The sequence below is a fragment of the Armigeres subalbatus genome, chromosome 3 (genome assembly GCF_024139115.2).
Source record: "Armigeres subalbatus isolate Guangzhou_Male chromosome 3, GZ_Asu_2, whole genome shotgun sequence".
NCBI classification, from domain to species: domain Eukaryota; kingdom Metazoa; phylum Arthropoda; class Insecta; order Diptera; family Culicidae; genus Armigeres; species Armigeres subalbatus.
The window spans coordinates 354,636,429-354,651,963 of NC_085141.1; the positions used below are offsets into that span (position 1 = coordinate 354,636,429).

Sequence of the window (15,535 nt, forward strand, 5' to 3'; positions counted from 1 at the left end):
TCCGACCGAGCTGGCCACGTCGTTGTCTTTGTGAATGTTACCAGCGGCTAACCAGTGGGCGATCGCTGCTCCACAAGATGGCGGGGCAAGTTCGTTCGTAAAATGGCCGAGTTAAGGCTGCAGAGAGAGTGACGGCTGCGCTGCAGGCTTCCGATGTGTATTCCTCGAGAGCGTCCAGAATAACCGGTCCCATGAGCTAGTAGTCCACTGAATTTTCGACTCACTTACAGTCTCAAAATATCATTATATCACAGCATCAAGAGAAGAAAATATTTAACATTGTTCATCTCGCAAAATTCACAATTTCTATCTCTTGATAATTGACAATGACGGATCTTGGTTACGGTTCTTGGGTTGAGTTCTCCAGGCTAAAAAAATAATTACAGCATCAAAATCAGAAAATATTTAACTTTTTATATCATACATTACATTCTTTACAGCATTGTGAACAAATCACAATCCGCGTGGACCGCTTCGCTTTTCATCTGACTCCTTCCGTTCCGTTCCTGGCTTTCCAGAATGGAAACTCTTCCAATCGCGAACAGCAACAGTTTTTTCCCTGCGTCGATTAACTTTTCGTCGTACCCACTGAACCGCCATTCTTCGCACTGCTTCACTTTCATTCACCGAGCAGTTTTGCATCCTATAACTGCTTTTGAATCCGTGTCCGGCCAACCCGCTACGGCATTCTCTCTAAACCCACCGTAGGAATCCTCCAAACTTCGGAGAATCATGACGACTTGCAACGGCTCTTCCAAACATTGTTTGGCTGCCGAAACCGGATCATACGGTTTATCTAGTTCTAGAAAGTGCTTATCCATATCAGGTACATGAAGAACATTAGCTAGACGGATAACGAGAAACAACAGTAAGGCGTGCGCAAGATGGCGTAAATCCTTCTACATTGTTGTGTAATCAGTTCATCCCACAATCCATGTTTGACCATTCATCTCAAGGACAGGAAAGATAAACCACTAGCCGTACGGCGTCTATTTCTGACGAACAAGGTTTTTTCTTATAGTAGGACAATTCTGCCACATATTCAAAATGCGCATTTACATGGGTCAAAAAATTAAATGGAGCAATACTTCAGTACCATGGGTAGATTGTTGATGTGGCAGCTGAGTTTGGCTTTTTTTTATTAATGTATTTTTTTAATCTATAGATTAAGTTCAACACCGGATGAAAGGGAGCTTGGCCCGAGCAAAGCTTGAGAGCAAATCAATAACTAATTTTGTTGTTGTGAAATCGCCTAATTTTGATAACTCAGGTTGATATCCTTTTGGTCGTTTTAACGGTTAAAAGATCAAAATCTACAGCAGAAAAATCTTACTGTGACATCAAATCGAAAACTATTCCTGCTGTCGATGAGAGCAAATCGAAAACTAATTTTGATATTGGTTCCGATAACAAAATAAGTACACAGTTTGATATCAGATCATACAATTTAGAAATCAACAGCAAAATGAGATCAAAATATGTAATCAGTCATGATGATTCATATTTGAAAACAAATTATGATTTCGATTTGATATCAATATCAAAATATGTTTTCTATATGCTCTCATTAAGTTTTCAGACTTTGCTCGGGGGGGAGATCCCTTTGCGGGCCAACCTTGGGTCCCGCCGATGGTGATAAAGCAGAGCTTCATTGAGGAGGCCGGAGGGGCCGCCCTGCGTGCCAACCAAGGGCATCGCCAGTTCACATTTTGATATTACTAAAGGCTAATTAAGTCTAACACTTTAAAAACTTTGAATAATGGTAAGAAAAAATAAAAAAGATTCACAGTTGAGACAATTAAAATAAAATGATGACACAGGACAGGGCCTTTTCCCGGTGTAGGTACTCCTATGACGGTTGATATCCTGCTCTCCTCCGAGTGCTGGTTTCCGGTGGTTCCTGATGAGTTTTCAAATCCTGAGTGCGCTGTTCTCCGGTGGTGCCTATTTGGCTGAAGGATGGGGGTTTAGATTAGGCTGCCATATATGTCCGAACTGCAATTTTGGTACTCTGTCCTTCGTAAAAAATGGCCTGAAAATCTGATAACTTGCTCTCCAAGATAAACCATGTTGCTTGACCCATAAACTGCTCCGGCCATGTCCTTGCGGTTGCTGATAATGGGGAAGAATGATTAGTTAGAGAACATTCGAAAAAAATGTAGTCTGCTAAAAAGGGCTTACGGTTGATTAAGGTAATTACCTTTCAAAACTCAGTTGTCAGATAGTGTTATGCACTTCATGGCTATCTATTGAATGGTCTAATAGAAGGTTGTGAGTTCTAATCCCGTCGACATCATTTAAAAAATGTTTATATGATAATATGAAACCACATTCTACGAAAGAAACGAAATAAGAGTAATGAAATGTTTCTTTTAAGATTCGAAGAGATCATTGATATTTTGCCATCCCATCAGCATTTCCTAATCCACTTCACCACTTTGGGAATCACTGCCTTATTTCTACATCATGTTTACGTATATGCACTACAGATACTCGCTCTGCCGGTCCGGCCCGGTCGGTACGCCTTTGTTATTATTTTTCTCCGTCTCTACTTTGTTTTGTCCTTCATTCTCAACAGTGCGGAAAGTTTTCGTTGTATTTTTTCCTCTCCTCCTGAACCCAATAATGAAGCTGGCTGGTGCCGTGCGCTGATGACGATGATCGCATTTTGAGCGCCAACTGCACAGCGTGTCTGGGTTTTCTTCTCGACGTTTCGTTCTTTTCCTAGCATCCGTTCGACGGTTGGAGCATGATGATGATGGACCGCCGGTCGTTCGGCAGAGGGCTTTGGACTTTGATGGGATACCGCATGGTTCCACGTCTCGCTTCTTGCGCATTCTATTTAACCAGAACAACAACTCGAAGAAGAAGCAAACAACGTTTTTTGCTTGGATGGTCCAGTGCGAAGAGTAAAAAGTACAAAGAACAATAACCCCATCTTCCAATAACGATAGTCTTACAACGGAAAAGACGAAGGAACCAAAATACCAACAACTGGATAGCGCTGCTTCAACGATTCGCTATTCATACGAGCATGCTTCGTAGAAGTGGAACGACCAACAAAATTCAAGTCATAGCAGACAGACAGAGTACTAAAGAAACTTGTCCGAACAGGAATGGACTGGAATGGTTGATATACACCGGAATTTTCACCATTTCAAATCATCCGCACGTAACATCCGATTTCGCTACCACGTGAACGTCTATCACATAGGGCGATAAAGGAACGATGCAATAACAAGCCTCATGATCCGAGTAATAAATAATAACCCAGGCATATAAAATATTGTGCGTCGCAGCCAAAGGGCATACGGATAACAAACATGCTGTGTCGCATTAGACAACTTTTCTTCTCAGACAAGCCGGTTTGTTTACTACGCCAAAAATAAAAACACCAATGATTCCTTTCCGTTAGAAGGGCGCCGAGCGCACGCATGACAAGTGACCTCGCTTAGTAATGAACGGAAATTTCCTGGTTATAAATAGACCTTCATTTGTTTACAAATTTACTGGAAACGTACACACCCGAGATGGCGCTTATATGAAAAAATAAACCCCGTAATAATTGTTTTGTTTGCAATCAGGAAACCTTATCAGCAATCTTCCTATGCGGAAAATGTGATAAGTATCTACCAAGGGCAACGCGGGAATAGTTATCTCTAACCATGTGATAATTTCTAAGGGTAGTTTTGTTTTGCTTTTATTGTAATACTTGAATTTTTTTATTGTTTTTAACTACGAAATTAGTAACTATTCTTGCATTTGGACAATGCTGTAATTTCTAATTGAATTGGGTTACTGCCATTTTTTGGTAATAGGTGTCAAAAAGTTAAATTAACGCTAGGTATATTCAACGTATTACTACGATACGTATTACGACCGTAAGGCCGTCTTCAGTGTCACGTACTAAAATCGCCTGTTTCGCTGGTTTTATATGACAAATATATATAAAATCTTGGCATTATATGGAAGGCTACTGTATTAGAATAATAAAACGAAAAATGTAAGTATACAGAACAATATACTATATGTCCACTTAAAAAATAAAGCTTCTTTTTCACATTTGCAATTACGCTGGCAATTATAAAACGCATACTAAAATATCGAGTTTCCCCGATAAAGATGTTGTAAACCACAATACTGATTGGATAATTATTATTTGCTTTTCCATTGTTCTTCAATTTGTGACAAATGACAAAATTAATTTTAATTTTATTCGAAAAAAATCCTTCGTATGTCCCACTGTGTAATAAAAAAAGCTTCCGGTAAATGCAAAGACAGCCATCATGAAAAGCTTTCGCCAGTGTTCCATAGATGGCGGCCGCACACTGGTCGATTCGATGGTGAAAATACAATTATTTGAGCTCATGCAAATAATTTGTCATAGTAGAAACTTAGTTCAACAAAATTCTACTTCCCCAACAGGAGGGGGGTTTCTAAGTATATTATGTTTGCATTTAATTATCGTGAGGCAAGGCAATTGAAACATGCAGTGTACATAGGTACAGCGATCCGTATAAAGAGGTGTGCGCCAGTGCAAAATTTCAAAAGTTCTTAGTTTTTCTAAAATATTTGTTCGGAGATTTTTTTTTCGGTTTTTTTCACAGCAACTACTTTGAAGTTTTCACGAGAGTTTCTTGGAATTTCCAAGGAAAGCTTGAAGTTTCCAGTTTGGCATACTCGTGGGACTTTTTTGGATTTTTCATGAGAAATTGTTTATAAAACATTCATAGAAAATTGTTCTTAATTTCTACATGAAATTGTTCAGATGATGGGAAACTCTTAGAAGTTTTCACGGGAAGCTCAGCGCAATTTTCACGAGAAATTCTTCAAAACTTTCACGAAAAACTCTGCAGAATTCAAAATGTGGATTTCAACAAAAAAACTAGCAATGGGTAATGATTTTAACATAACCGCGAGTAGACGTAGGACTTATATAAACGCAACGTATTTACATTTGACTTCACGGAGAAACCCACCTTCGAGATAAGTGGACTAACCCATAAGGTGGGTAAAGTGGCTTTACCCATAAATGGGAAGAAGGCTTGTACGTCAAAATAGATGTGTATTTTTCACTCACCTTCTCGAATTGAAAATTTCTTTTAGATGGGTGAAAAACACCCATCTGCAGTCAAATAATTTCAGCGCTGATAATTCTTGTGATTTAAATAATTTTAAAAAAATTGGCGTACAACAAAAAACGTATTTATTACATTTATTACTCCACTTATTTTATACATGACATAAGTTTAAGATACTGAACCCGCTGAACCTATTAAAAATCACATAAAATAGTTAGGTCAGCCATTTATTATTGAAAGTCCAAAGATGTTCTAGTAGCAGGCAGTTTGATAGACTTCTGGGTCATTTAGGTCTCAATCCAGGCATCCAAATTCCTTTATATTGTCCTCTGCTGTACTGTTTTTATGCACGAGGAATCCATCACGAAGTGAACTGGAAAAGGCAAAACGCAGATCAGAGTTTGGAACAATTTTGAAACGGGTTTTGTAAACTATTTTTTATGTTCTAATACATTTCGCTACTTTAGAAACATTCAAATTTTACTGCTAGAAGATGGGGTTTTTTCACCCATTTAGCAAAATTTGAAATCACCCATCTTTTTGGCAGCTTCATATAGATTCTAGAGGTGGGTGATTTTAAAACATTCAATGAGTATTCTCAAATCTCCGTGTTCTAACTTTTGGATCTATGGAGTTTGATTATAGGTATTGATAATGGAAACGACAACTTCCATGCTGTGTAGAATTATTAGCAATATGTTTATTCAAAGCTTCTGGAAATAAAACTAATAAATAAATACATAATTAGAATTGCTTTGTTTCTAACTATTAAGCCCTTATTTACTTAAGCAAATGTAGGGCATTTATAGATTTCTTGATGATAATATTTGAAGTTTTAAAATTCGATTAATAAAGTTTTCAGACTTGGGCAAAATATGCTATTTTAGGGGAACCCGTTTACCAAACAAAGAAATACAGCACAAATTTCGTTGCTTCTTTTTGCTAACATGCGTGCTTACTGCTGAAAAAAATCACAACAATAAGAAACAAGTCAAGGAGCAGTAACCCTACTAAAATAGAGGAGGTACTGCTAATAAGTCTACGTCAAGTTTAATAACATAATTTCTCAGAAAATGAAAAACAAAGAATAAGATTAGGGAGTGAGTGCTAGTAGTGGACCCCGTGCGTATAATGGACCCCCTGAACAAAATTCCAAATTAAACGCAAGAATCGACAATTTTCTGCAAGCTTCCGTCGGGTGAAGTTGCTTCATGTAACAGGACAGCAGATCCATACATTTGCTATGGACAGGGAAACAGAAATTTAGTTATATAAACTAATTTATAAATGTAAATATGCTAAAGGGTCCATTACTAGCACACAAGGGGGGGTTCATTATAGGCAAAAGGAACATGTGGGAATGGAACATGTAAATCAAATGGGGGGACCATAATACGTATATAAACAAACTCGACGTTGCGTATTATGGACCCGGGGGTGGCCATAATAGGCATTCTAGTTACATAATTTTAAAATGCTTTTTTATTGGTAAAAATGAATGTTTTGGCAAATTTTATGTACGAAACACAATGCTGGTACCTGTTGCTTGTCATCTGGTGCAGCAGAACTATAATTTGTCAAGAGGCTCGCCCTAGCGAAGCGACTGAAGTAAATTTTAGTCGTTAAGGGATCCATTACTAGCACTCACTCCCTATGTTTATTTAAATATTCTTCTGGAAATTATTTTTTGCGGACTTTTTCAAAACATTTACATGTAATACAGCAAAATTTTCTAACCTAAAATGGATATTAACACTTTTGCTAATTGTGCATCTTTAATTACTAATGCCTTCTGCGAATAAATGAAAGTAATTATTTTAATCCAATTTTTATTCTCATCATTGTAGTTGATTTTTTTTTGCTGGGAAATCAGAACTGTTATAGTATAACCATGTTTTAATGTACGTGTCGTTTAGTACCAAGCACAACTTAACATATGGTCCGTCATATGCCATGACTCGTACCCATCCCGGGATCATGTGGATTATGAAACCAATCACTTTTCGTGGATGAGCAGACCAAATCCCTCTAATTTTATTCTTCTTCATCCACCACCGCTGCCCTCGCTGCCTCAGCAATCATCGGCCACTAGCCATGAACTTCGAGCGATGCGATGGGCGATTGCATCCATCGCAACCGACACCACTACATCCGACCATCATCAAGCACAGAATGACAAAAAAATGCGCCCACTTCTTTCATGCATATTCGCAGACCCACCGGCAGTTCTACTTCTGGCGACTGCATGCTGTGTACGTAAACAAACACAGCGAACGAACGAACGAAACGAACAATGCGCGAGCAAACAGCACGTCAGTGCGCGTTGCTGTTACAAATTGTAATGGCTCGCACACGGCAGGCACTGCTTCTTTTATACACGAAGAAAATCTTCCGCTAGACCCAGAGGCCCGTGACATACCGCATTCTGATGTCCGTGTTAGGAATGCACGGGATTGATTACATATGAAATTTTTGCTGGCTTTGACAAGAATTGAAATTTTCAATAGTCTATCGTTAAAAATCTTAAGTTTCCATGAAATAGGCAAATTGCTGGAGAGTGTCCGAGTCGATTGATATATAAATATTAAAAATCCATCGAAAGATAGAGGCGCTAGTATCGTTTCCAAATTTCCAAAAATCTAAATGACACCCAGTATATTAAAGAAAGACGTAAGTCCTACGTCAAAAATCTGGTAAACGGAATAAAGTTCGGAATTTTAAAAGAAAATTCTTTGATATTTTCACCCATTTTTTAAATTTGAAATTTTTCGGATTTTCTACAGGGAATTTTCAGAAATTCCACCAAAACTTCAGAATTTCTACGAGAAATTCGATAATTTTCACGGAAAACTTTTCGGTATTTTAACGTGATTGTTTCTTAGTTTTCATTAACCAAATGAAATTCTTTTGCAATTCCACGAGAAATCATTTGACCGAAAATCTTTCGGCGGAAAGCCATTTGGCCGAATTACGCGTTAAGCCGAAAGTCGTCGAGTCGACGAATGAGTTATACAACCGAAAATGGCATTTGCTGAACGGTCACAAATGTCGACCCGTTTGGAAAAATGACATTTTTGGTCCAATTACCTTTCTGCCTGATCAGAAGCGGCCCAGCTAACTGCTGCAAGTCTCTTAAATAAAGCCATAATAATAATAATCTTTCTGTCAAACGGCCATTTCAGCAAACGGCATATTCGGTCAAGTAACCTATTTATCCAAACGACTTTTTCGACCTAATGACCAGTTCGATCAAACACCTTTCGACAATGTAGCCTCCGCCCAAACGTCTCTTCCCGTCGTTTGACCGAAAGTCATTTGTTCAATGCCACTTGGCCGATAGCACGTTGACGCATCCAATGCGTTTATTTGAAATGCGGTGTAAATTTGTTAGAGATAGCAAACCAAACCCCTTCACTGACATTTAAATTGAATGCTTGCACCAATACAAGCGTGCACCACCAGCACCAGCTAGCATAGGGGTTTAAAGTGAACTTTGGTAACAGAAAATAGCACAACGTAGGGTCCGAATATCACTCGGCGAAACACACGTTAAGCCGGAAGTCATCTAGTCTAGCCACGAAACTTGGCCGCAAATGATTTTTGGTAGAAACGCTTTTTTGGCAGGAAGATTTATTTAGCTCGAAAATGTCTTTTCTGCCACACAACCAGTCGGCCAAACGGCATTTTCGGCCAAAATAACCTTTCCGGCATCCTTCCGGGAACCTTCTTACGAACGAGCGCGAGGTCATCAAATGCCATCGTCAATATGCGCGAATGTGCACTTACGTCTCGTCAACTGGCAGCGAGAGACGTTATGCCGAAAAGCTGCCGTTTTTAGTGGCAATCCAGAAGAGCAGGGCTTGGATGAATGAAGCAATGAAGATGAGGATCTATGCTTCAGCATCAGATATACTCCCGAGGAAGGAAGCTTCATGAGAGAACAGTTTCAAAGTGCTTGGTGAAGAATGCTTCCTCGCTCCATATAGCACTGCAGTACGAAACAGCTGAGTGAAATCAAACACCCGCTAATGCAGAGAATATTCAACTCTCTTGGCTCACTGAGTTGCGCAACTCAGTTCGATTGAATGTGTGAAAGAGAGGTATATGAACATTCTCTCTCTTTCTCGCTAATACGGTTTTGTATTCACACAAAACTCACTCGCATCTGAAACACTGCCGATGAACGAAGGAACCATCCTCATTTCACACTGCCCTACTGAACGATGCCTCCTCGGCACTACCCGGCTTAGGAAGATGCCACGTTCAAAACTACCCACTTTCAATGTATAAAACGAATGCTTTGTATTTGCCTCTTCCCTTGTTCGTGCAGCCAGCAGCAAATCGTCGAGCGCACATCAATCGGTGCACCGAAATTACAACCTCACTGCGGGCTAAAAACGAAGCATTCGTTCGTTTTTGAACGAATATTCCAAGGCCTGATCCCTAAACAGCATGTTACTTAAAGGGCCGGATATATGTAGTGAAACCACTTCCAGACGTACTCAGTGGCAACGTTCGGTTCAACTAGCTCTCGATGCTCGGCGCAATTCGTTTAAAACCTGCATGCAGTAGAGCATACGGAGCAATATCCACGGCAAGGCGGATTTACTATCCGCAACTGGCTGTACAATTCAAGCGCAGTTCTTGGACGGTTAGGGGAAACCAACGTAGCTACTGTGAAGATCGTCGATAATGGCGGTCCACAAATAGAACACGTGCTAGGCATGCAGTGGATGGCGAGCAATGATGTGTTCGTGTTCTCCAATGAGGTAGATGTAAAGGCGGTTGCTCCTACCAAACGGAGCATCTTGCGCTGCGTAATGAGCCAGTTCAATCCTCTGGGGCTTCTATTGCACTTCCTCATTCACGGACGTATTACCCGGGAAATTCGGTGCACAAAAGCTGAATGGGATAATACGATCGACAAGTCGATTCTAAAGCGGGGGCAGATTTGAGCAACCAAGTTCAAGGAACTCATACTTCGTGCCTATTTCCCGGGCGCGATGGCAGCGGAAATCGAAAACCTGCAGTTTAAAAATTTCTACCGACGGCAGCGAGACTGCCTACGCATGCGTCGCCTACTTCAGAGCCATTGTGCGCTTGTTGGAGGAAAAGCAAAGGTGGCATCTCTAAAAACGCTCTACGTTCCGAGACTGGAGCTGCAGGCAGCGCTCATAGGCTGCAAATTGATGAAAACGCTATGCAACAGTCACAGCGTCACAGTCTGCCGATTTCGCAAAAAAAATGTGCATAACGCGAATAAATTCAATATATATCTCGGTACTGGCGGATTGCGCTGAAATATTGGCACAAATCGTAGAACTTTCTGGGGAATCGTGCAAAGGTGGTTTAGTTCATTACACGAAGCTGCAAGACCTCGTTTTACCCTAATGATTCTTATTTGTTATGTTTTCCGGAAGGCATTTTGGCATTTGGCATTTGGCATTTTGGGTAATAGATAGAAAATAAAAGAACGTGAGGTAAAATGAGAAATATTTTAGCTTCTTTAGTCGTGCGGTGGACAAAAATAACTCCACTCTATACCAGAGTAGTATTGTGAGATTATTAGTAAGCAATTTGAGGAATATGAAAACATGGGATAAAATCAGCAAGATCTCAATTCCCAACATCGTGCAGTAGACAGAGCTCACATAACACGATTTTTGGCAACATTTGAGGTCAAATGTGGTATGTTTTGTCGACTTTTTGTAACTTCGAACTCAACGAATTAAACAACAAATATGGGGCATTGGGGTAGAACGGGGTCTTGCAGCTTCGTGTAGTGAACGTAACCACCTTTGCATGATTCCCGATTTGTGTCAAAATTTCAGCGCAATCCGCCAGTACCGAACCGAGATATTGAATTTATTCGCGTAATAGACATTTTTTTCCATTGTGCGCTACTCCAAGTTTGAGGGGCTGAGGCGAACTACATTCACCTATGTTCACCAATTTGCTGATAATTGCCGGTAGAAGATTTTTAAGCAACCGCTACAACAGTCGTCACAAATCAGTCAGGAAGGACTTCTCAAGGCTGAGAATATACTCTGGCAGCTGGTGCAGCGTGCTGAGTTTCCGGAGGAAATATACCAGTTGCAGCAGGCTAACGTAGGGCGAAAATCGAAATTGAACAGAACTAGTCTCATCTATCATCCAGTATTCCGAATAATTAAACACTAGCAGGACCAAATGTAAGTTTGAACTCTTTTATATTACAACAAATGAGCTAATGTTTCAAACGATTTCAAATTTAATAAATCTAGCTTTGAGTTCGCTAACCTTAAAAACCGCGTGCTACAAAAAGGTCCGAAAAGTTCCGTCTCAACAGCAACCATCAATAAACAATAGATTATATGATAAATCAATTGTTTATATTACTATTGAGCCAGTGGCGTAGCCACGGGGGTGGTTTTGGGTATAAAACCCCCCCCAAAGACAACATTTTTGGAAGAAAATTTTTTTTTCGAAAAAAAAATGTTCAGAAAACCCCCCCCCAGACCAATTTTCTGGCTACGCCACTGTATTGAGCCAATAGTACATTTTTATCCGGCTAACCCGTTGATAATCAAATTTTAGCCATTCAAATCCCATAGTACAAAATGGATGTGCATGATCAGAAAACATCCAAAGAGAGCTTTTGTTCTACGAAAAGCTTCCAATCGACACCCACTGTTTCAAGTGGGTGACTGTTTGGGAGGGATGTTCTCTTCGTAAAGAAAGAACGATGGTAAAGTAGGCGAAGCATAGCCCAAAGCAAATGTGTTTCATAACAATCCGGCACCAATCGCAAATTCACACAATTTGGAGCTGCTCATTGCAGCATTATATTTTTGAATAACAACTTTTGAAATTCTGAATTAACTGTGTTCGAAACATTAAATTGCAGTACAGAAATGAGTGGTCAAATCGCGCGTCTTGCGGGAAGGCGATATATTTCGGTAAGTCCATACTCCGAAATTTAGAATATTCTTTCTAGGTTATGTTTACAGTTTGATAAGGCAACATTGTTTACAAAGGGTTTAGGAAGTATGTTATCAAATCCTTGTATAAATCAGCATCGTCAAAACTACATTGTATTCTAAAACTTTGCAGATTTTGAGTCGAGTTTGGTCAGGGACAAACGGAGCTGCTAAAAATTCGGAAGATGCACTTCGGAAAACGCTTCAGATCAAATTTCCGCAGGTATGTCGAAACAACTCTCAACGATCTCACATTATGTAGTCACACTCAATAAACTAAACACTAATCATTGCCTTATCAACAGGCCACAAACGTAGTGGTTAGCGACATCTCCGGCGGATGTGGCTCAATGTACGAGATATATGTGGAAACGAACGAGTTCAAGGGGCTGTCCACGGTGAAGCAGCACCGACTGATAACGGAAACGCTGAAGAGCGAAATCAAGGACATGCACGGGCTCAGGATACACACGGCCGTGCCAAGCAAGTGAATGGGAGGAAATGTATATCATAGAATAAACTATTTGCTGTGATCTCTGAATTAGTGATTGTTTTACGACTTAGTGGGTCGATTCCCTGCAAATATAGTTTTATTGACTCACCTTTTTCCTCAACCTAAAATACAAGTTTCCAGGGAATCCGTTAAGCAGTTGTTATAGAAAAGGCACCAGGCACTTTAAGCAATGAACACTATCACCATGTAAAACTCACAAAACATTAAAATTTATTGTCGCAACCGCGGAGTTGAATTTCAGAAAACCGTAAAAAAACTGACGATAAAAATGGAAACCACGAATGCGTTATTGTTTTTTTTTTGTGATAAGAGAAGAATGCACAAAAGTTTTGTTTTTACACTTTTTACAGCGATTCGATTCGTACGAGAGAGAGAGAACACACAACTTCAGTGGGTAACTTCGCTGGGTAAAATCCGAGAAACTAGACGTCCTCGGTAGCGTGAAAAAGCAAACTAGATGCATCACATCAAGCAGCTTTTGACCTGAGAGAATCTCAGCTGTTCATTCATACCAGCCCGGTGGCATCCCTATCTCACACAATAGGTTTGTTTTGCAGCCAACATTGCGCGACCGTATCCCACTGACAGTTCTGTATCCTAATGAGATACTAGCTAATGAGAATCAAATGTGATGTTTGTAAACAAAACACATACCATCATGAATTTTACACTGAGATGTTGGCTGCAAAAACATGGCGTCGTGCCACCCACCTGATTCATACGACATCATCGTCATCATGCGCATTCTGACAGTTTCATAAACGACAAGCAGAAGAAACGAGACTACGAAAACACGACTAAAACATCAGCCCCCCGGAAGGAACAAGAAGAGGCGGCCATATAGGGCACTGCACGGACTGCTTTGTCTCTTTCTCGCTGCAAAAAAATTAGAAAACAGCAACAGGGATGCCAGGGGATATTTTCAAATGTCTTCACAGTCGAGTAAAAATGTCTTCAATATCAAAATTATGATTATCAGTGAAAAAATTTCAAAATCCAATAGGTTTGTAATTTCAATCATCTCCTTGTTTTATGTATCGTTTATTTTTTAACACTCAAATTGTTAGAATTCAAGAGAATATTCTTTTAAATCTTCATGAGTAAGGGAAATGACTTTCCCTTGGATTTCCTAATGAGTCTTTAAATATAATTCCAACGAATTTTTCTAACTGAATTTCCTTGTGGAATTCTTCTGAATTTATTTTTGAAGAATTGTCTGTAGGGATTCGGAAAAATTCCTGAAATACCTAAAATACCTGAAGAAATTTCCATAAGATTTTCTGAAGAAACATCAGGATAAATTCCTGATGGATTTTTTGGAGACTTTCTAAAGGATAAACATCCAAAGGATTTTTTGAAGGAACTTTCAGATAAATTTCTGAAAGAACTTCCGGATGAAATGCTAATGGAACTTCCGGAGGAATTACAGGAGAAATTCCGGAGGGTTTTTCTGGAAGAATTACTGAAGGATTTTTCTGAAGAATTCCTGAAGGATTTTTTAGCAATTCCTGAGCAATTACTGAAAGGGTTTCTGAAAATATTGTCTGAAGAAACTTCCGGAGGAACTTCTGGATAACTTTTTGGAGGAACTTCCTGAGGTATTGCTCAGGAATATTGCGCAGGAATTTTCGGAAGAATTACTGGAGGAAATAACAGAGAAATTCCAGAGTTCAAGAGGTATTATTGGAGAATCTTTCGGCAAGATTCTCGGAGCATCGTCAGGAGGAACTGTTGGAGAAACTTCCGAAAGGATTCTTAGAGGAATTTCCGAACAAATGCCTGCAGGAGCTTCGAGAGCAATTCCTGGAAGATCTGCTGGAGGAAGTCGTGAAAGAAACAAACTTAGAAAATTCTGAAGGAGCGACTGGAGGAACTTCCGACGGAATTCTTGGAGGATCTAATGGAGAAATTTCTGGATGAACTTATGGAGGAGCTGCTAGAGGTACTTCCGAAGGAAACTCTGGAGAAATTTTCTGAAAAATCTCTGAAGAAATTGCTTGACGAATTCCCGGAAGAATTTCATGGGAAATTTCAGAAAGAATTCCAGAGATGTATTTACAGGAGAAATTTTAGAGGTATTCCCAGTTAAAATACTGAAAGAGTGCCCAAAAATATTTCTTGAAAAAATATTAAAGGAATTCAAGGAAGAATTCAACAAGGAATTCTAACGAGTTTACCCTGAACTTTCTACTGAGTCTTTAATAAAAGGAGGAAATTCCTCTGATTTCTTTTCAGAATATTCTCCTGAACAAATTAAAAATAATTTACGGTGGCCATTCTGAGAAATGTCCATTTAACTCCAGAACAATATCAATTGTTGACATTCGTAAGAATTTTCTAAGGAAACTAAAGAAAATTTTCTGAGAAAATGAAAATAATTTCCTATGAAATTCGTAAAAATGTGGGACATGGAAAATCCGAAGAGACATCCCTTAACTTTCAAATACAAATCCGGAGTACATCTCACAGGAATTTAGACAAATTTCTTGTGGAAATAAACATGAATTATTTGTAGGAGTTCAGATGATTTTCCTGCAAAAACTAATTTTGTGGAAATTAAGATGAATTTCCCGTTTACATTTTGGGGGAATTCCTTTACTGCTCATACTGGAATTATTATAAATTTCCAAGATAATTTGAAAAGAATTTCCTATTTCAATTCTCTTGAATTTTTATAAGAAATTCCTCGGACTATTAATGGGAAATTTTCTTTATTTTACACGATTTTTTGGGTCCCAAAATGAAGAATCTGTGGTGACCAACGCCATTAGGAAAATCAGCCAAAGTCCGCCACGACAAAGATGGAACCGCACGTCTTACCTCTTCCGCGTTGTAGATACCAAGTGCCGCTCGAAAGGTCTCGGCTGATCGTCTCTTGTGCAGCAGTGTTGCCGCTGTTGCTATATCGACTGCGTTATGATAGTCGATGTCGACACCTAATATCGGGAAGGCCCATGTAGCATCGTCATACGTTAAGGTCA

At 39.4% G+C, this 15,535-nt stretch overlaps 2 protein-coding genes across 2 annotated transcripts in view; one reads left to right on the forward strand and one right to left on the reverse strand.

The window, feature by feature from the left end:
- Positions 1–12,967, reverse strand: part of LOC134226108 (xaa-Pro dipeptidase) — a 445,683-nt gene extending 432,716 nt beyond the window's left edge. Inside the window, exon 1 of the mRNA XM_062706662.1 lies at positions 12,643–12,967. The gene's annotated coding sequence lies outside the window, so the exon portion shown is untranslated. The remainder of the gene's footprint in view (positions 1–12,642) is intronic.
- On the forward strand, positions 11,804–12,581 carry LOC134226109 (bolA-like protein 3). Its single transcript, XM_062706665.1, has 3 exons — positions 11,804–12,019; positions 12,174–12,263; positions 12,346–12,581. The coding sequence occupies exons 1-3, from the start codon at positions 11,975–11,977 to the stop codon at positions 12,529–12,531; spliced, it is 321 nt and encodes a 106-aa protein (XP_062562649.1). The 5' UTR covers positions 11,804–11,974; the 3' UTR covers positions 12,532–12,581.
- Positions 12,968–15,535: the final 2,568 nt, after the last annotated feature.